General features: G+C 35.6%; 1 protein-coding gene across 3 annotated transcripts in view; it reads left to right on the top strand.

Annotated features, from left to right (window-relative positions):
- Window positions 1-20,577, top strand: part of AUH (AU RNA binding methylglutaconyl-CoA hydratase) — a 163,603-nt gene that overhangs the window by 65,904 nt on the left and 77,122 nt on the right. For all 3 annotated transcript variants that reach the window (XM_007193423.2, XM_007193421.3, XM_057548727.1), the window contains one exon: window positions 19,172-19,264. In XM_007193423.2, the coding sequence (XP_007193485.2) occupies window positions 19,172-19,264 (93 nt within the window). The remainder of the gene's footprint in view (window positions 1-19,171; window positions 19,265-20,577) is intronic.

The raw sequence follows: 20,577 nt of genomic DNA, 5'->3' as shown, positions 1-20,577 counted from the left end.
TTAGTAAGGGAAAGGGGTTGCTGATTTAGCATTGTCTGGGACTCTAATAATATCCCCTCGATCCTGGAGACCACATTAGCTGGTTTTGGAATTTACCTACAAGAAAACAAATTTACTTTTCTAAAATAGACCCAACCAGCAGGCCTGTATGTTCATTGATCCATGAACATTGTCACTCCAGGGAACCTCCTTAGTTAGATCCTTGTTAAATTTCCATATATGACTCACTGTCTTCCTCTAAAGCCAGCTCTGACCATCCCTCCTTGAATCTTGGTCAGTTGGACGTTCTGCTTACTTGTCCAAAGGGTAATAAACACACCTCAAAATAAATTAAAAAAAAAAAAAAAGAAAAGGTCACAACTAGAAATATGAAAATTATGAAAGAAAAAAATATCATTGGTAAAGGCAACTATATAGTAAAGGTAGTAAATCAACCAAATACAAAACTAGTAGGAAAGTTAACAGATGAAAGTAGTAAAATTACCTATATCCACAATAAGTAGTAAAGGGATACATAAAACAAAAAGATGTAAAATATGATGTCAAAACAGTAAATATTGGGGTGGATGGAAATGCAGGGTTGTTAAAATGCATTTGAACTTAAGAGGTGAGCAGCTTAAAATAAATTACTTAATACATATATAATGGTATATATAAACCTCATGGTAACCACAAACCAAAAATTTATAATAGATACACACACACAAAACAAGAAAGGAATCCAATTATAACACTAAAGATAATCATCAAATCACAAGGGAAGAGAGTAAAAAAAGAACAAAAAACAACTACAAAAACAACCCAAACACAATTTAAAAAATGGCAGCAATTACTTACCCATCAATAATTACTTTACATGTAAGTCAAAAGATATAGATAAACAAAATTGATAAACCTTTAGCCAGACTCATCAAGAAAAAAAAAGAGGGGCCAAATCAATAAAGTCAGAAATGAAAAAGGTGAATTTATAACTGACACCACAGAGATACAAAGGATCATAAGAGATTACTATGAACAGTTTTTCACCAATAAAATGGACAACCTAGAAGAAATGGAAAAATTCCTATAACTGTACAATCTCCCAACATTGAACCAGGAAGAAATAGGAAATATCAACAGACTAGTTACCAGTAATGATATTGAATCCATAATAAAAAAAACTCCCAACAAACTATAGTCCAGGACTAGACAACTTCACAGGTGAATTCTACCAAACATTTAGAAAAGCACTAGCACCTACTCTTTGTGAACAATTCCAAATTATTTGCAAAGGAAGGAATGCTTCTGAACACATTCTACGAAGCCAGCATCACCCTGATACCAAAACCAGACAAAGATATCACATTAAAGTCATATGTTTTTCTCAATAGATTGATAAAAAGAATGAGAGATGTCAAATCTATCATAGATAAAGCTAAAGGTAAACTGGGAATAGAAGGGAGCTTTCTTAGCCTGGTATTTCTTAGTAAAATGTAAAAGTGGTCTCCTAAAATCAGGAAAAAGGCAGGAGGCCTGCAATCACCACCTCTGTTCAACATTGTCCTGAAAATCCTGGCATGTGTGGAAAGGCAGGAAATAGAAATAAAATAATGACTGAAAAAGAAGAAATATAACACTGTCTTTCTCAAGTGATTGTCTCTATTGAAAATCTAAAAGGATCCACAAATTATTAGAAATAACGAGTGTCGCAAGATGGCTGAATCTAAGATCCATATTAAAAAATAATTTTAAAAAATTAAATTAAAATTTAATTTAAATTTAAATTAAATTAATTAAAAATTATTAAAAAATAATCAATTTTTTCCAACAGCAACAGACAAAAGATATCAGTCAGAAAAAGATACTATTGACAGTAGGAACAAAAATGAATCTAGAAACATATGCAGGTTGTATGGAAAGATTATGAAACATTATTGTAAGACATTTAAAAAATTAAATAGAGACATTATCTTCTTGAATAGGAAGATTCAGTATCTAAAAGATGATTCTCACAAATGATTCAATGTACAGATTTAACTTAAAAGTACATTAATTTTGTGAGGAACTTGATGAGCATAAAGAGGCCCCAAAATAGCCGAACATTTCTAAAGAAGAAGAAAATGAGGGTCCTTGCCTTATTAGTACTCAAGACTTTTTTTAAAGATATGGAGATTAAGATGGTATATTACTAGCTTTGGGATAGACAAATTGACCAATGGAGCGGAATATAGAACCCAAAACAGACCCATAGAAGTAGGGGAACTGATAAGGAGAGAGAAGGCATTGAGATCACTGGGGGACGGCAAAGATTTGACTACATTTATGAGGTAAAACAAACTTATATGATCTTGATGGAGTGAAAAATTTCTTAAACACAAAATACAAAAGGAAAGGTTGATAAGTTCTACGAAATTAAGAACATCCGTTCGTTAAAAGACACTGTGAAGAAAGGAGAAAGAAAAGCCACAAACTGGGAGGAAAGACTTGAAACACATAGCTGCCAAAGGATTCGTGTATATATACACGCAGACATGGATCAACACATGCATACATACATGCAGCCGGGAAATCAATAAGACAGAAAAATGTTTCACACAAGAGGAAAGGGAAATGGGAAGTAAACATATGGAAGGATGATCAACCTCATATGCAATCATAGAAATGCAAATTAATACCACAGTGGGATGCTATTTTGTATTTACCAGATTAGCCAAAAATTCTTATGTCTGACATTACCAAAATTAGCGGGGAAGTGGATCAACAGGAAGTTTTATACACTTTCAATGGGAGTATAAATTGGTGTAACTGTTTAGGCAAAATTTGGAGTTATCTTACAAAGTTGAGCATCCACATCCCAAAAGGCTCAATAGTTCACATTTTTATGGGGTATTTACCTAGAAGGGTGACTTTAAGACTGTTTTTACTAGGCAGATAATAACAAATATACTTACAGTTTGGTCCAGTAAACACATAGGGGTGGGTGGGTATCAAAGATTCATGAAATAATTACCTTTCTTTATGCATTGCATTTTGATACTATCCTATTTTATTTTTAAAACTTCCTGATTTTGGTCTTCTGTTGAGTGGTTTGCTACTTAGAGTTTGAAATAGCACTATTCTATAGGCATTTTGCACCTGTGTCCAGGGAAACTACTTATACCAGGATATAAGAAAAATACTGTTTATAGTAGCAATATTGTTCATAGTAAAAAGCTAAAAACAAACAAATTTCAATGACAGGAGAATGGATAGATGTTTTGGTATATTTGTACAATTGGACATGGACAGCCTTGCAAATAAATAACTTACACATATAACAGCAAAGATAAATCTTTGAAAAATATTGAATTAAAACAACATAATTTTTTGTAAAACTAAAAGCAATGCAAAACAGTGTATAGTTTAGAGATGTGTAAATGCAATGAAATCACATACATATGCATGCACACACAGAGGAAAAATATGAGAATGATAAACACAGACTTCGGTGATTACCTTTGGGTTTGAGAAGGCAGGTGGAAGAATAGGTGAAGAACACCTGGGCAGATAGGGTATTAGTTCTGACCTGTTTCTTACTTCGGTGATTTTAAGGGAGTTTGTTATAATTATGCTTCATTATATATACATGCTACATATATTCTTTATATTTGTCAAATTAGATCAATGTTTTTAGTAGCTTCATATATCTTGAGTTCTGCAAACCTTTCTTACGTTATTTCTTGAATAATTTTCTGCATTTTTTCTTATATTCTTTTTTCTTGTTTATTTTCAAGAGAAGCCAGAATTCTGGATTTTTAGAAAATATCTCCTAGTTTTAAGGTTTTTCTTGAGAAGAAACCCTTTGAATGTCAAACAAAATTGGTTTATGGACCAGATTTGCACATAGGCCTCCAGCTTTCTTCTTGGTCCTTATGCTATAGTTCTCCTAGAGGAGGGCTTCCTGGGGCTATTTTTTCCATGGGAGGAAATGGTTTGTCTGGTGGATGTTAATGGATGCTGGTGGAGGAGGATCCTGCATTGTACTCTTGGGGCTGTTTTATATGTACATGTGCTGGCGCCTGTTCATATGGACTCGAGGATTGTTAAATTTTCAGGAATTTTGTGAGCTGGTTTTCAACAACCATACGTATCTTGAAATTGGTCATTGTAGCAGTATCAGTAATAGTACAAATCAGAATATATCCTACCTGTTTGATACCACTTTCCCCTTTTGTTTCATTATATTGTCCTTTTCCACATTTAGAGTATCTTTCTCTGTGGCCTGAAGGGTGAATGGAGTTTATTCTTGGCCTTAGTGACTATTATGCTGTGCTTGTTTTTAATAAAAGAGAGTCTATAAGGAACTTAGAGGTACTAGACTCATTTGAAAGCTATTTTATTGAAATAGAGGTCAGAAAGAAGTTCTGTATTTTGAGTCACTGAATTCCTTACTTTACTTTTCCTAGCTTCTTAGAAAGCGTCTTCTTAAAAAGTAACTCAAAAATCCTAGAACAAAATTTAGGTCTTTTGCTCTTTTCAAAGGAAAAAAAAAAAAAACTCTTATGGCTGTTTTTGAGATGTTTTATTCTAAAGAAATTCTCATTGTTAGAAGTCCTCACTGCCCCCCTTCAGGTATGGGATGTGTAGGTTGAAAGCAGTTAACTGACTATTTTGAAATATTAGGCATCAGCAAGTCAGCATGGATGCACAAACATGAGATGATCCCAGTCTAATAACGGCTGTTGTTCCTGAACTTACCATCCCTCCTCCAGGTGCATGATGTGGGTTCCTCACTACTGGGACCTCCATTGTGCAAATTAACAGCATAGAATATGCTGTTCTAGAGCAGAGGTGTTTATCTACTTATGACTAGTCTTTCTGTAATTAGATGGTATTTCATGAAGAGCTAGAAAACATTTTTAGAATTCTTTGTGAAGTAGAAACTCTGAGGGGGCAGGCCCAGTTCTCTCAAGTTGAGGCCTCAAGGAGTTGCTATCTAATAAAAAAGAAATATTTAAAATAGGTTTTCACCAGAATTTTAAATTGTGGAATCTAGTGTGATGTGGATGATATTTTTGTAAATGATCTTCCACAGTAATTCTTTAAAATGCCAGGCATTTCTGGCTTCCTTTTCCTTTTTTTCTCTGATGAAATAAAATTGCAGAAGCTTTAATTTAGCTATGTAAATGCAGAGCTGAATTTGCATTGAAGTACAGGTAATTATGTTAAAAGGCTGGATCACAAAATTCATCTGTCTAACAAACATCTTTTTTTCCTTAAGATTTTGTTATACTGTAAAGTTTTATAAAAGGAAATAATTTAATTTTGAAAGTTTTCAAATTTCTGATTAGCCTTTCTTCATGTGATTGAAAAATCTCCGGTTCTTATGCATATTTCTATTAGAAAAAACTGTCTCTCTGGGTCAAATACATAGAAAATATTTTTGTACAACAGAAGAGAGAAATTTTGTATGAAAAAATCTTATGTAAATTTTATGGGATAAACCTCATCTCAAGTAGTGCTTCTCATTCATTTTACTTTTGTTGGCATGATTTTGAATTTTAGAATTGAGACACACTTCACTTGAATTTTAGAATTGAAAGGCTCAAAGCAATACAAAACAAGTCACTCATAATTTAAAAATAAAGAAAAACCCACCACAATATAGTGGAAACACATTTCTGTCAGACTTTTATCTTTGCTGCCTTTCTGCAGGGGTTTGTTATTGGAATCAAACTCTTTGCCTGTCCCAGCCTAGCTAGCTTTGTACAAGAGAGTATTTAATGTTTTGGTAACTACGTGATCTGTCTTTCTTTCTGTCATATTTATCTTAAACTAGAAGTTACATTCTATTTCATAATATAAAGTTTTTCTTATGTAAGAATATCAGCTCAGCATAACATTTTCTCAGAGACATTGCCATAGATGTTTATTTTGTTGTAGAAAAGTTAAATTGTGTACATTCCCCAAATTCAGTGAGTTTCTATGAATTGTTTTGATGTATGTTTATTGAGGCATACCATGGGTAAATCTCAGAAGATGTGGATTCTAGTCCTCTCTCTACTGTATGGTACTTTTGCTATCTCCTCTCTGTTGTGAGAGCATAGTGGGTTTTTTCCTCCACCTGTACCTGGTATGTAGCATAGTAACTGGCACGGTAGATCCCCAGTTGAAAGAGTAAATTGACTGGGATCCCATTGGTGTAGACAGATGACCCAAGCTGTACTGCTTTCCTCTCATCTTCAGATTGGATTCTCTCCTGGAATACCTTTCTGTCTACCTGTACCTAAAATTCAAAGAATTATGCCTGTACTGGCCTGAGTTCGATTCTCTCTCTTCTATCCGAGTTCATGTTGCTTCCAGGATGTGACTGAGGATGATAGAAGGAACATGGATGGAGCAGTTTGATTAGTTATTGTGATTCGTAAATTAGGATAGCTGCCCCTTTGCTGGTTTAGAGTTGGAGGTGTAGCTTAGGAGTTCAAGTTTGGAATGTGAAGTTAGTTGATGCTTAGTAGACATCCAAGTGCAGATGTCAAGGAGGCAACAAGATAGGAGCTTGGAGTTTAGGCAGGTAGTCCAGGCTTGAGATGTAAAGTTTGGAGTCATCAGAATGTTGGTGCTATGTGAAGACTTGATAATGGATGAGGCACCTAGAAAGTTACTGTAGAGAGGAAAGAAGTCTGCCAAACCTGAGACATTATAATGTGTCAAGTCTGGGATGAAAAAGAAGAACCATAAAGGAGACTGAGAAGGATCAGCCAGGGTAGGGAGGTAGGAAGAAAACAGTATTCTGAAAACCCAACGGAAGAAAGTCTTTCATAAAGACTGATTGATCAAAAGATGCTGATAGGTCAGGTAAGGTGAATGCTAAAGAATTGACTTGGATTTTGCAACATGGTCGTTACTGGTGACTTTAACCATGTACCCTTTCGGAAACAAGTGTTGAGGCTACTATGGGCAGCTGCTTATTTGGCTGGCAAATGATGAAAAATCTCCATCGCTTAGCAAAGCTCCCAAAGCAATTTTGGGAGGCACCCTAATTTGACTTGCTGGGCTTTTTGGTTATAAATCCATTTAGAAAAAACTAGTTATCTGAACTTATCCTGGTTATGGAAAATACTTCCCCTAATTTGATTTCTTGTAAGTAAACTACAAATGAGAGTATTTGGAAAAGTTTTCCTCAAAAAAAAAAAAAAAAATATATATATATATACCTTTCTGTGAAGCATAATATCTGATTTATCGTGGCTTAATATTAGTCTCTGATGCTAATTTATCATGGTTTAATAATAATCTCTGGTGTAAATTCAGAGTTTTTGAATATGAATAAAGTATGAATAATTTTTTGCCAAAGTTTAAAGTGTTGTATTTGTCACTTCATGCATTTAGTCATTATAATAAAACGTTAAACTAAGAAATGTGCTTGTAAAGCTATAAATCCACCTAAAACTCTTTCTAGTATCCCATTTTAGGATTTAGAGATTCTTTTTTAAAGCAAATGGATCTTTTAAAAAATATATTTATTTATTTAGTTGTGTTAGGTCTTAGTTGCAGCAGGCGGGCTCCTCAGCTGTGGCATGTGAACTCTTAGTTGCAGCATGCATGTGGGATCCAGCTCCCTGGCCAGGAATCGAACCCCGGCCCCATGCATTGGGAGTGCGGAGTCTTAGCTACTGCACCACCAGGGAATTCCCAGGGTTTAGAGATTCTTGAGTAATGAATACAAAAGAGCTTTCATAAATTCTAGGTATATCCGTTTTAAGCTTTCCATTTGATTTAGAGGCATCTGATACTTATTCACAAAAAATCCAGAGGGTTTTTTTTTTTTTTCCTGCAGTTTAAGTTTTCACCATTATAGAATGCAGAGCTTTTTCAGATTTCTTTTTTGTTTTACTTTATCTGAAATAAAGCTGATTCTGAAAATACTTAATTGTTACCACAGTGACTGTTATAATACAATTTGAGAGATTATGCACTTGTTATATTTTCTTTGCTATTGCCTAAATGATTATTTGATTTTTATTTTAGATGTAGTGTGTTAAGAATTGATAAGTAAAGAACATTTTCAAAGTTTGCAGAATTGTTTGTTGGTCAGCGGGTTGAACTGTTTAAAAATCAGTAATTAATTTAAATTGGATGCAATCCAGTTTATATTTTACTCTCCCCCCCCACCATTTGATGTTATTATAAATTAGAAATTGGAAGTACTGAATTATGGTATGTGAAAGATTGATTAATGAAATACTCTAGTTAGCTACCTTTATTAGTTTTCCAAGTAGTAACTTATAGATCTCAATTTTAGTTTCCTTTATCCTCTTGCCAAGAATGATGGAAAACTGACACAGGTATCTAGGAATCAGTTGTTTTCCCTTATGAGTTGTTAACATCCCCTATTTATTGATTTGTAATCTAGAATAGAGTAGTTACACATCACAGTTTGCAACTGATGGTTTTTCTTCTCTTTTTGGAATTTTATTGCCTTTGCTGACTTTCATTGGGTGTTAATTACATTATGACTGGACAGTTTTGTGAAAATTACAGTGTTTTCCTAACTATAGCAGGAGTAATGGGCTTATCAACCAAGCTCTGTCACTTACTCTAAAATATTACCCTAGAATATTCTAGAATTTGACAAGCCCCCCCAAAAAAATCATTAAAAATTTTTTTTTGTCTTTTTCATGGTTGTTAGCTTTTAATTCCACAGGCAATATCTGAGTATGTGTTTAATGTAAAAATTTAAAACTCTTTTCAGCAGCTTTCCCTCATTCCTTTTCTCTCCACATAAGTAATTACTGCTAATATGCTAATTTAATATGTATATTTTGGGGCCTTTTCCTGGCTTTTACTTGAATATATATTTGCATGCATACATTGATATATAGATTATGTACAAACATATATGTATATATGAAAAGAACCACATAAACAGGTTTTTTAATTTTATTTTTGGAAATTTATAGTTTTCTAGGAATTTATCAATTTCATTTAGATTTTCAAATGCATTGGTTTAAAGTCATCCATAATATTCTTTTATCTGTTAAATATCAGAAGAACCAACAATGATGTCCCCTTTTCATTCCTGATATTGGTAATTCATGTCTTCTCTTTTTTTTTTGATCAGTCTCTCCAGACGCTTTTCAGTTTCATTATACATTAAAAAAAATCTTTATTGGGCTTTGTTCTCTATTGTTTCTGTTTTATTAATCCCTATTCTGGTTTTTATTAATTCCTTTCTTTTTTATTCAGGTTTAATTTGCTGCTTTATTTTTTTTTAATTGAAGTATAGTTGATTTACAATGTTGTGTTAGTTTTTGGTGTACAGCAAAGTGATTCAGTTATATGTTAATATATACACGTGTGTGTGTGTGTGTGTGTGTGTGTGTGTGTGTATTCTTATTCTTACGGACATAGAAAACAAACTTATGGTTACCAAAGGGGAAAGGGGGTGGGGGAGGGATAAATTGGGAGTTTGGGATTAGTAGATATAAACCACTGCTTTATTTTATACTCATTCAGATGGATGTTTATTTCATTTATCTTCTGCCAATTAGACATATATTAGACCTTCTTACTATATCCTTTATCTCTGTATTTTCCATCTGTTTGGTTTTCCTTATCTCTCTGAATAGTTTCTTGTCACCCATCTACCAGCTCACTAGTTTTCTTGTAAGCTGCACCTGATTTGTTATAAACATTGAGTTATTTTATTTCATTTTAAAATACTTTTTCATTCTTTATGAAATCTGTTTTGTCACTTTTTATAGTTTACAGTTTCCTGCTTGGCTTTATGTCTTTGACAATCAGTGTTTGGTGATTTTGGATCTCAATTTTACATGGATCTTTTTCTTCTTAATTGTTTTTTTCTACTGGTTCTTACTGTATCTTGTTTCCTTGGTTATTCTTTGGCTGTGTGGTAGACACTGTATTTGAAAAATTATTTCTGGGAATAGTTTAGAATCTAGTTTTCTTCAATGTGGATTTTTATCACTGCAATTTAAAAAATGACTTCCTGGTATTGTTTGCTATGGATATACCATAATGTATATAATTATTCCTTTATTGATGGGTTTATATGTAGTTTTTAGTTTTTTACTATTATAAACAACAATGCAGAAAATATCATTATACATATTACTAGGGTATCTGAGGGAGACTTAATAAATAGAAATCATCATTCTCTCTGAGGTTTGGAATAAATTGAAAAATAAAATAAAAAGTAGAAAAAAAGGCAAAATGTTGTCTTTATTACTGATATGATCTTTATTACTTCATTACTGTTCAGTTGAAGGTTGTGGCTTTAGATCTGTTGACGAGATTTGCTCATTTGGATCTCCAGCGTTAGACCACCTTACCCCAGTCAGAGCTACACTGAAGCTCTGGCCACCTCCCACAGCAGTTGGCCCAGATGCAGCGTCGCATAACTCACAGGGCACTTTTCACGTAGGCATGGAGGAGAACCTGTGTTCTTGGAGGCCAGGTGCATTTCCAAAAGGAGGAAGAAGGAGGGAGTAGTTGAGCCAAGAATATGCCCATTTATTCATTTTTGAATTAGCCATTTAGATAAAAAATAATTTGTTAGGGTAGAAGAAATTTGGAGGCAGAAGTTATAGGAGAGTAGAACCCACCTCTGTAATGCTGTATATATTTAGTATGTCAGGGAAGAAGAGAACATCTGTATGACCATGTACACGGACACTTTCCAGTTGGGAAAGTGAGTGGCTTTGTTAGAAAGTACCTCTGGAGGCAGGTGGCTGGAGCCTGCACTCCTGCCAAACTGATCCTCACACGTCGAGCGAGCTCTCTGCTAGGTTACTAAAGTGGGGAAGAAAATGTGCCTCCAGGCCACCCGTATGTGTTTGTCTATAATTAGCTAGCAGTTTTGTTGTTATTTTCTAGTTTACTTATTGCATATTGGTCAAAGAATGGCTGTGACATTTGTACTGTTTTGAATTTACTGTGTTTTTGCTTTGTGGATGCTGTGTTATTTGGTGTATAGGTATTTTATCACTGCAACATCCTTATTGTGGATTTTTGCTTTATTAAGCCTTAATAAGTACCTTTTTTTGTTTGTTTATTTAATGATTACCCCAGTGTTGCCCTTAATTATTAAGGTTATGAGATGTTTTCTTTGTATTTGACTGTGTATTTGACATCTTTCATATTTTTAAAATATTATTTTCTGTTTTGTTTTAGATGTTTCTCTGTTCTGCTTGTTAGCTGGGTTTCGTTTTGTGATCCCGTTGGAGTCGTTTTCTTACTTGATGGTTATAGCTTCTTAACTGTATTGCTACGTTTGGTGTTAGGTCTGTCATTATGATTTCCTATACCTTCCGATTTTGGTGATTTTACATTAAAAAAAAATCTTAAATATGCTGTGTGTTTTCATGGTTCTGTTTATAGGTTTATTCTGATAATGGGAAAGGGTTGTATTTTTGTGTCACCTGGTTATCTTTATTATTAGAACTTTATGTAGTGTAGTCCTCTGTTCCTTTAGGAAGTTCTGTTGACTTCTTACTATGAGCAGTGATGGAATTGGCATACTTCCAGTTTTAAATTCTTTCCTCCCACCTTTCTCTTATCCCATCATATTTTCTTACTGTTTTCTTTATACTTCTAAATTGAATCATATCTGTATTACTTGATTTATCAATTTTAAATTATATCTCTCATTTATAAAAGATCAGGGAACTAGTGTACTTTCTTTTGTTTATCATTTTTGTATTAAGTCATACACTTTTTTTTTTTTTTTTTACAGTTTGATGAGTTTTTACTAATCTAGACAGTCATATAATCACAACCACCACAATCATAATAAAAAATATTTCTATCTCCCCAAAAGTTTCCCATGCTCCTTTGAGGTCAATCTCCTCCCTCTACACCCTGTCCCTGACAAACACTGATCTGGTTTCTATCACTATAGTTTTGCCTTCTCTAAAATGTCATATAAATTGAATCATACAGATATAGTCTTGTAAATCATACACTTTTTAAAAACAGGTTTATTGATGTATAATTGACATACAATAAATTGCAACTTTGAAGTGTACAGTGTGGTAACTGCGACCTGTGAAAACATAACCATAATCAAGATGGTAAACATATCCATCACCCCCAGAAGTTTCCTTATGGCCCTTGGTAATCCTTTTCTTCTTCTTCCCCTCCCTGCCCTGCACCTGTCCCCAGAAAACTGCTGAACTGCTTTGTAACACTAGAGAGTAGTTTCCACTTTTGAGAATTTTTTATAAATGGAACACAGTATGCATTAATTTTGTATGTTGTCTTTTAGTCAGCATACTTTCTTTTTGAGATTCATCCGTGTTTATCATGGATCAGTATTTGGTTCACTTTTATTGTTGAGTAGTGTTCCCTTGTATGGATGTACCACATGCTGACATTAGGGTTGTGTCCAGTTTGGGGCAGTTACACATAAAGCTGTTACAAATATTTGTATGTAAATCTTGACCATCTTTACCTTTACTACTCTTAGGCAAAGAATTAAGGCCCTTACTGCTTCTTTCTTTCAGTTTTGTGGATTGATGAGATTGTCAGGTTCTCTGGGGATTAGGGGAGGTATCCAGAGCTTTGCCTGGGAATCTTCTTTTAAAATGCAAATCCTGGCTTTAGTAGGTCTAGGTGGGACCTGGCATTCTTCATTTTTAACAAGCTTCCATGCGATGCTAACGCTGCTGGTCCACAGCCCCACTCTGAAGAGCAAGGATATAGACCCTGAGAGGTAACGAAGCAAGGCAATAACGCTCTTTTCTTCCTACAGATCAAAAAGTAAACTACTTCTAGTGTTATATTTTATTAGCAACAAAATAACTACATTTGCCCTGTCAAGCAGCATTTGAAGTGCCAGGAGCTCTATTCCATCTGAAGTAGCAGTTGACAGTGGAAGTCATTACTCAGTTACACTTACTATAATCTCCCAGACAAGGCTGTTGAGTGGGAGCACGTGGGGATTTAACCTCAGCAGCATCCGCTCTCTGCATGTCCCCTAGGGAGGCTTTATTTGTTTTGGAATTTTGGTAGGAAGGGGCTGCTCAGGTATTGGCTCTTCCTACTTTAATAACCTATATAGTCATATACTGGGGACAGTCTGGGTTGGGGGTTCCCAGGGAAAACTCAAGTCAGAACTCTGTTATAGTCACCTGACTGGTGCCTTGCATCTGGTTCCTGAGGTTTCCCCAGTTGGCTCCACTGAACTGTGGTGTTGCTCTAGGTTTCCAAGAGTTAGAAGAGCACAGAACCAGTGTGCTTGTCAGAGCTTCTTAGGAGTCTCAGCATTTCCCTTTCCTCAGGTACATGGTTGCACGTCCTTTGGAAAGGATGGCTAACAATGCTGAGTCCTTCCTCAGGGACTCTGGGTCTGGGCCGTAAGAACTGGTGATAGGCAATAATGGGTACAGGGGAGAGCCTGGAGCCAGACCACCTGTGCTCCAGTTGTGGCTCTCCTGGGCATCCAGCAGCAACTCCTCAACCCAGTAATAGTTCTGATGTCATAAGGCTGGTAGGAGGTTTAAATAATATTTCTGAGGTGCTTAAGAGAGTGGCCAGACATAGTAAGCACTTTCTACTATTTTGCTAGATCCATAGGTAGCTACGTAGAAAGATAGGAAGGCAGGTGCGTAAGTGGTAGGCTTAGAAAAATCAGGCAGCTTTTCTCAGATTGCACAGTGGTCACTTTTCTGAGTCCTGGGAAGGGTGGCTCCCATTTGTGGGCCTCCAGCCCCCGGTGTGATGAGGTGAGTGTGTTTGTTGGCGTCTCGTCAGGCCTGTTTCTCTCTCAGTGGCCCCGGCTGGACCTCCGGAGAGCCAGTGTGCAGCCAGCATGCAAGCTTTGGGCAGGAGTGGTTTTGTTTTGTTTTTTTGTGGTTTCTTTGAAACTTGATGATGGCAACTTAACCTGAAGGTAAAGTTTTAGCTGAAATTAAGGATAATTTGGAATTTATTATAACTTTCAGTTAACTTTGATTTTATTTCTATTCTCCTTGAATGATTTCAATAAAGTCAGACTTCTGGTATTACTAGATGGGCATTTGTTTTGAAATATTTAATTCTGTGTTTTCTATAAGAACACTATTCTTCAAGCAAAACCAAATTTAAAACTCATGACTGACACTAGCAGTCCCTTAATAATCGCATTGTTTATATTTTTCTAGAAACATCTGAAAACCTACATTATGTACTGTATTTATCTCAGAGCTGAAAGGAGCCCCTCACTTGCCTTTCCCCCACGTTCGTGGCCTCTGACTCCAGTTATGCTCGCAGAGGCTGTCCTGCAGACTCTGGAGTAGACAGGGCCTGCCTTGTAGCTCATTTATTTTCTCTTAAAATAGCAAAACTTTAATTGTTTGCTTTAATTATATTTTTAGGAGAATTCAAAGGATTATTATCTTCTTTGTCATACCTGGCTCATTTCCTGGTGCTAAACTCAAAATAGTATCTAATCCTGTTGATTACATAACACATTGAGTCATCATTTCTTCCTATTGCTGTTGGGAATAGCCACTGCTCGTGGCGGTTCCCATTTCATTCAGTCGCACTCTGATACAACTGCCAATTTGATATTTCTCGGTTCTTTGAAACTGATAATCTGCCTTTCAGATGTTTGTTTTATTGAGTTTTCTCTAAGATTATTAAGTGCTCCCAAGTAGAAGAAATACTATGTATAAAAACAAGCATATTAGGTAACTATGAAACTAGCATGCACTTTGAGGTCACTTATATTTTCCTGAAAAAAGTTTATAAGAAAAACATCTTTCAGGGAAAAATTAGGTTTATATAGAACTTCAGGACTTATAATATTATAAAATGATTGAAATTTAATTACTCATTGAATGCTAATTCAGTTCTATTTAAATAATTATTTTAGTAGGAAAAATTTTATAGTCAGCTTTACAGAATGCTAATTTATGTTAATATTCAAAAGTACCAAGTAGTTTACCTATTTAATGATTTGAGAGTATTAATACCCTATTTTCCGTGTTCTTTGTAATATAAGGACCCCACATTTCTTGTCATTTTTATTATATATTTTTATATAAGTTGCAATGTTAAAAACTTTTATCTCCTTGAGAAAATATCTTAAGTTCTTAACTGTCACATTTAAAAATAATTTTCTTTACTTCCAGAAAGTAAAACGTATAGCAGAAAAGTATTATATTCTCTAACTTCAGAATTAAGAAAAACTTTAGCATGAGATGATTCATTTTAGCCCTTTCCCACCAATGCCCTCATCTCCCAGGTCAGCATGTTTGTATTTGTTTATTTCTTCTCCTTTCCTACCACTGCATTATATAAACCCCATCCTCATACTTCAAGTCATGTAGAACCTGAAACCTGTCTGTTGAACATGCCCCTTCCCCCATCATTTTATTTTATCAAAGTAATGTTTGTTATAGACTTCTCACAATGAAGGGAAAGGGTATATATTCATTAATCAATTTCATTTGTGTTTTTACTTTTTTTCTTTTAGTGACATTTTATACTTCTGAAAAAATGGTGCTTTTTAACTTTCTATTGGCTAAGTGTGATTTTTAAGTGTAATATTTATTTGAGAATATTAACTAATAAAAATGTAGAGCAAAGCCTTATGTCTTTTTGAGGCAATTGTTGCCTTTGTGTTGCAGTATTAAGAACATTACAGATGACCAGGAATTTTTCCTGTGTTCTTTCCATTATGCTTTAGAGATTATGAAGTGATAGAGTATTTCTTTTGTAATTTACAGTCATTTTATTCCTTTTACCCTTCTATTTAGTCTACATTTTCAATGTAGTTTGATGTGAAGAAAAATTCCTTTCATATATATCACATCAATTTGTTCCTATTTTTAGGGAAAAAAATCTAAGGAATATGAAATAACTCCTATTTACCATGAGTTGAAATTTTCAGAAAGTGGAACTTGGTGGTACACATATTTCAGGCCTGGGTTTGATTTTGGAAGCCCTTTAAACTCATTTTTGTTAATTTGTTTTCTGACACGTCAGCTTCCAGCAGATATTTAGTGAGTGCTGAAGACACTCACTGTTGACCAGCATTTTCACACAGGAAGGAGAGACTACCCCACTCTCTTCCTGTTGCTCTCTCCATCTTAGGAACTCTGCAGTTTTTCTTTTCTGTAGCTCCATAGGGCTGCATATATTCATGTTGTTCCATTAAAGTATTAAATGAAAGAAGTTAATAACAAGAAGAAAAGTAGAGAGAATACCAGAATTAATGGAGTTAGAAGAGGCAATGAAAAATCTTGCAGTTTGTTCCAGAGTGGTAAGAAGGATGTTACTGAGCAGCATTGATGTGATGTTAATCTTTACTTCTGAATGGACAGTAAGGTGGTGTGAATGCTCTTCTGGAAAAGTGTGTACAGAGTGCCATGGAAGCGTAAAACAAGGGGCTTTTGAGCATTGCCTTGAAAGATAATTAGGGACTAGCTAGGCGTTCCAGGCAGAGGTCAGCTTGTACACAGGTTTGGATGCAAATGACTTCTGAAGGTGCTTCAAGTAGTTTGGGGCTGGAACACAGAGTAGGTGTGCGAGGTTGGAGAAGGGGTTGGGCAGGTGGGCAGACTTAGTTCATCAGGTGCCTCCTGTGCCATGCTAAAATTTTCACAATTTTTACCCTGAATGTGGAATAAATCATTGTACTGTTTTAAGTAGGGGAAGAGCATGACCCTGTTTGCACTTTAGAAAGATTATCCTGCAAGAAATATGGAAGATGCATTGGAAGGGGCACATTGCAGGTGAAGGAGGTCAATTAGAGATCTCCTGCTGGTGTGAAATGAGGGGGCCCAGAACTTTGGCTGTATAAAAGGGAGGGAGATTTGCCAAATTGTGACCTGTTAGACAGGACTTAGAAAACAATTAGATGTAAGATCATTGGAAAAGAGGACATCTGGGATGACTTCTGGTGTCTGTGTTGAGTAACTTGGTGAATGGAGATGCTTGGTGAATGTGAAATAGAATCTAGAAGAAGGATTGACAAGAAGTTGATTTGAACATGATAAAGTATTTAAGTAGAGATGTCCAACAGGCAGGTAACTGTAGAGATACAGTTTAGAGAGAAGTTTGGGTTTGAAGTGGTGATTTGTATATCATTGGTATTACAGATGGTAAAAGTTAAGGATAGGAAAGAGACCTACTGGGCAGAGCTTCTATTGAGAGGGGAAGAAGGCTGAGATATAACCAGAGGCAGAAAGAAAGGCAGGAAAAATGAGGGGGAGGCACCCAGAAGGCAAATGAAGAGAGGAATTCAAGGAGGAGGAGTGTTCAGGATTTATGTCTCTGATCTTCAGAGGCAACGAGTTTAATAGGGACTGGTGCCCATTGGTTATGGGGCAGTATCACGGCGTCACTGGTAAGCGGAGCAAGAACGGTCTCGGTGAGATGAGTGGGACTAGAGCTGTGAGGTGGAGATGAGTGGGAGTGATGAAACGCGTTTACTCTGTTCCCTCTGGACGCTTGTCTTAGATGGAGGTGAGCCAAGGCCGTAGTGAGGTCTAGGGAAAGATTTTGATGGGAGAGACTTGAGAATGGGGAGGTAGCAGATTGAAGGAGTCTAGAAATATGACAATTTCTATAGCTACCTTTGTAGAAAGGAAGGAGGATTGGGAGCTGTGTAACAGTAATTCCATTGTACTTGTAGTGGCTTGAGGTGACCTTGGGAGCCAGTCGGATTAATTTGCCATTATATTACTTTATTAATTTTTCTTTTTTGTCAGATAAAATAACTAGATTTTATTTTTTCATTAAACTCATCTCCTGACTGTAAACACTGACATAGCTGTCTATTCATTTTTTTACCAGGTGTGCTGTAAAGCACATTGTGTGGAGCGTCTTTGAATTTTTCCTGTCCTTTCAAGCTTCCACCTCCCCCCAAAATGCTCAGACAGGTACAAATAGTGAAACATGCCCTGTTCCAAAGCCCTGTTCATCCCTGCTCTATCAGTAATGCTTTTGCCTCAGGTGGCAGCATCTATATGTGCCCTATCCCAGCCATTTCAACTTTGCTCTTAGAATAAATTTGATAAATTTCTTCATGTATGAAGAAAACTCAGTGTACTTCAACAAATTTGAATAAAGCTCTCTATCTGAGGAATTTCACATATCAGAATACCTATGGAAGAGAGACTTCTAGGGATGGTATTTTTTAATTTTATTTTTATTTATTCATTTTTATTTTATATATTTATTTTAAATTGATATATAATTGGCATATAACTTGTGTAAGTTTAAGGTGAATGTGTTGATTTGATGTATTTATATATTGTAATATGATTACCACTGTAGCATTAGCTAACACCTCCATCATGTCACACAATTATTATTTCTTTTTTGTGGTGAGAACAAATTAGGAGATGGTACCTTTTTAATATCCACATTTTACTCATATGTTAAGGTTGTTCAGCCTAACTTCACATTCCCATAGTCAAAATAAAATTTACAGAAAGGATTCTGCTTCACAGAATAATTAACCAGTTAGTTTTTGAACTACTTATAAAAAATGAAATCTGTATATTTACAAAAGTTTCATTAAAATAGTAGTGTTTCTGGACTAAAGAAAATCTGGCTTTGAGTTTTGTGATTGGCTGACCCCTTCCCAGTCATGCTTTTGGGCAGGTTCTCAGTGTCTCTTCCATCTGAAGTGCGCGGTATTTGATAGAGCCTGGTCACTTTCTAGCTACTGTTCATCATACCCATTGCCAGATGGCAGAACTAGCGGGTTGACGCCCAGCAACCACTTGGACTGCTTCTGTCTTGTTTGAGTAGATGTATGACTTCTTTGAATGAGGCTCTGTCATTCTGAGCACCAAGGTAACCTGTAAAGGGTCATGAATTTTGCATTATACCTAAGTCATTTGAACTTGAAATTTGTGTGAACCACAACATCTCATAAAAGACTTCAGGCTTGAAGATTACAGAATCAGAACTGTGATTCTGTTAATTCAACAGAAAATATTTATGAATGTATTTCAATAATATGGTAAGAATTAAAGATATTACTGCATATTTATGTGATGAAACCCTATACGATCATTACATTTTCTAGAATAACGAAGAATGAAGTGCTTATTTAGTTAAAAGTAAAAGGGATACAAAAGTCTATAGACGATATTCCATTTAAAATTATATTCACAGAAAAAAATGTAAAATAAATTGCATAGTAAGGTAACACTCATACTGAAGAAGCATAAAATCTTTCTTTCTATTTCAGCTAATCTTCCAGTGCCAACCATTGCAGCAATAGATGGGCTCGCTTTAGGTGGTGGACTTGAACTGGCTTTAGCATGTGATATAAGAGTAGCAGGTGAGAATTAATCCTATATAAAAACATAACTTTTTAAAAATGAGGTTTGTGCTTACTCTTCAGATCGTTCCAAATATTTTATTTTTTTCCTGTTGTTGAATAGAACATGTAGAAAAAATCACCTGTTGGCTTAATGAAGTATTTAAAATTCCCAGTTAAGAAAACAGTCTTTTGTAGTATCTTGTTCAGTCTTAGCAGGAGGAAAGGAGAACAGGAATTGGGTCAGACAGAACTGAATTTGGATCTTAGGTCCTGCCCTTTTTAGATCAGTTTCCTCCTCTGAAATGGGGGAAATGACGGTTACTGTTGTGAAGATTAAATGAGTTCGTGTACAGCATATGACTAGTCCAAGCACATAATTATTGTTAGCTATAGTAGTAATAACTTAATCTCTTTGAGGCTCACTTTCTTCCTGCATGGTTTTCTGAAGACTGGATGAAGTGTTTATGAAAATAATGAAGGAAACAATTAGTGCTAACCATGTGCTGAGTATTGACTTGGTGTTCAGCTAATACTTGACACATATTAGCTCACTTAATCTGCCTAACAGCCCTGTGAGATAGGTACATATTGTGGTGCTTGAGGAAGCTAGTGCAGAGACAGGTGAGGAAACAAGACCCAGATCCATGATGAGCTGGATTTGAACCCAGGCAGTCTGGCCTCACGGCTGTCATTTCTGTTATCCTGCCAGCGTACTGCATGCTGCCAGTGCTGTCCTCAGCACTATCTTTTGTATGGTCACAGTGCTGTCTGTATCCTTGTCCCTTACAGGGGTGACATACAGGGGCTCTGGGATCAAGGGCTGGGCGAAGTGGGCAGCAAATATTTGTCACGGTTCTTCCCCTGGTTCCCACTGTCTCTTCTGATGGAGCTGCCTGTTAAATGTAGAGTCAATATAATTATGTTTTTACTAATTTTATGGTAACTGGCTCTTGGAATTTACAGTTGCTAATCCACGTGTACCTTTCCCCCTTTTCACTTTATGTTAGATCTCTGTTTTCTTGACTGAGATGATTGGGTTTTAAACTGAAAAGCCAAGTTACACGCAATCCATTTCTGAAAGAATGCAAGTTCTGGGAATCAGGATATGGGAAGTAGTCCAAGTACATTTGGATATGCAAATAAAGAAATAATTAAGATGTTTTAAAGTAGCCGTGAAAACAAACATGGAAAGAGGAACCCTGTCCAGCTGTCAGAACAGCAAAGCCATTTGTCAGAAGTAACTAGAGATTTGGTCTTGAAAAGTTGCCATATCTGATATGATATATTAAGCTGTTTGATCTGGAGGACTGTTCAGGCAGCTAAAGAATTCA

The sequence above is a fragment of the Balaenoptera acutorostrata genome, chromosome 6, assembly GCF_949987535.1.
Source record: "Balaenoptera acutorostrata chromosome 6, mBalAcu1.1, whole genome shotgun sequence".
NCBI classification, from domain to species: Eukaryota; Metazoa; Chordata; class Mammalia; order Artiodactyla; family Balaenopteridae; genus Balaenoptera; species Balaenoptera acutorostrata.
Note: the sequence above shows the minus strand (reverse complement) of the source record. Positions and strands in the feature narration are given on the sequence as shown.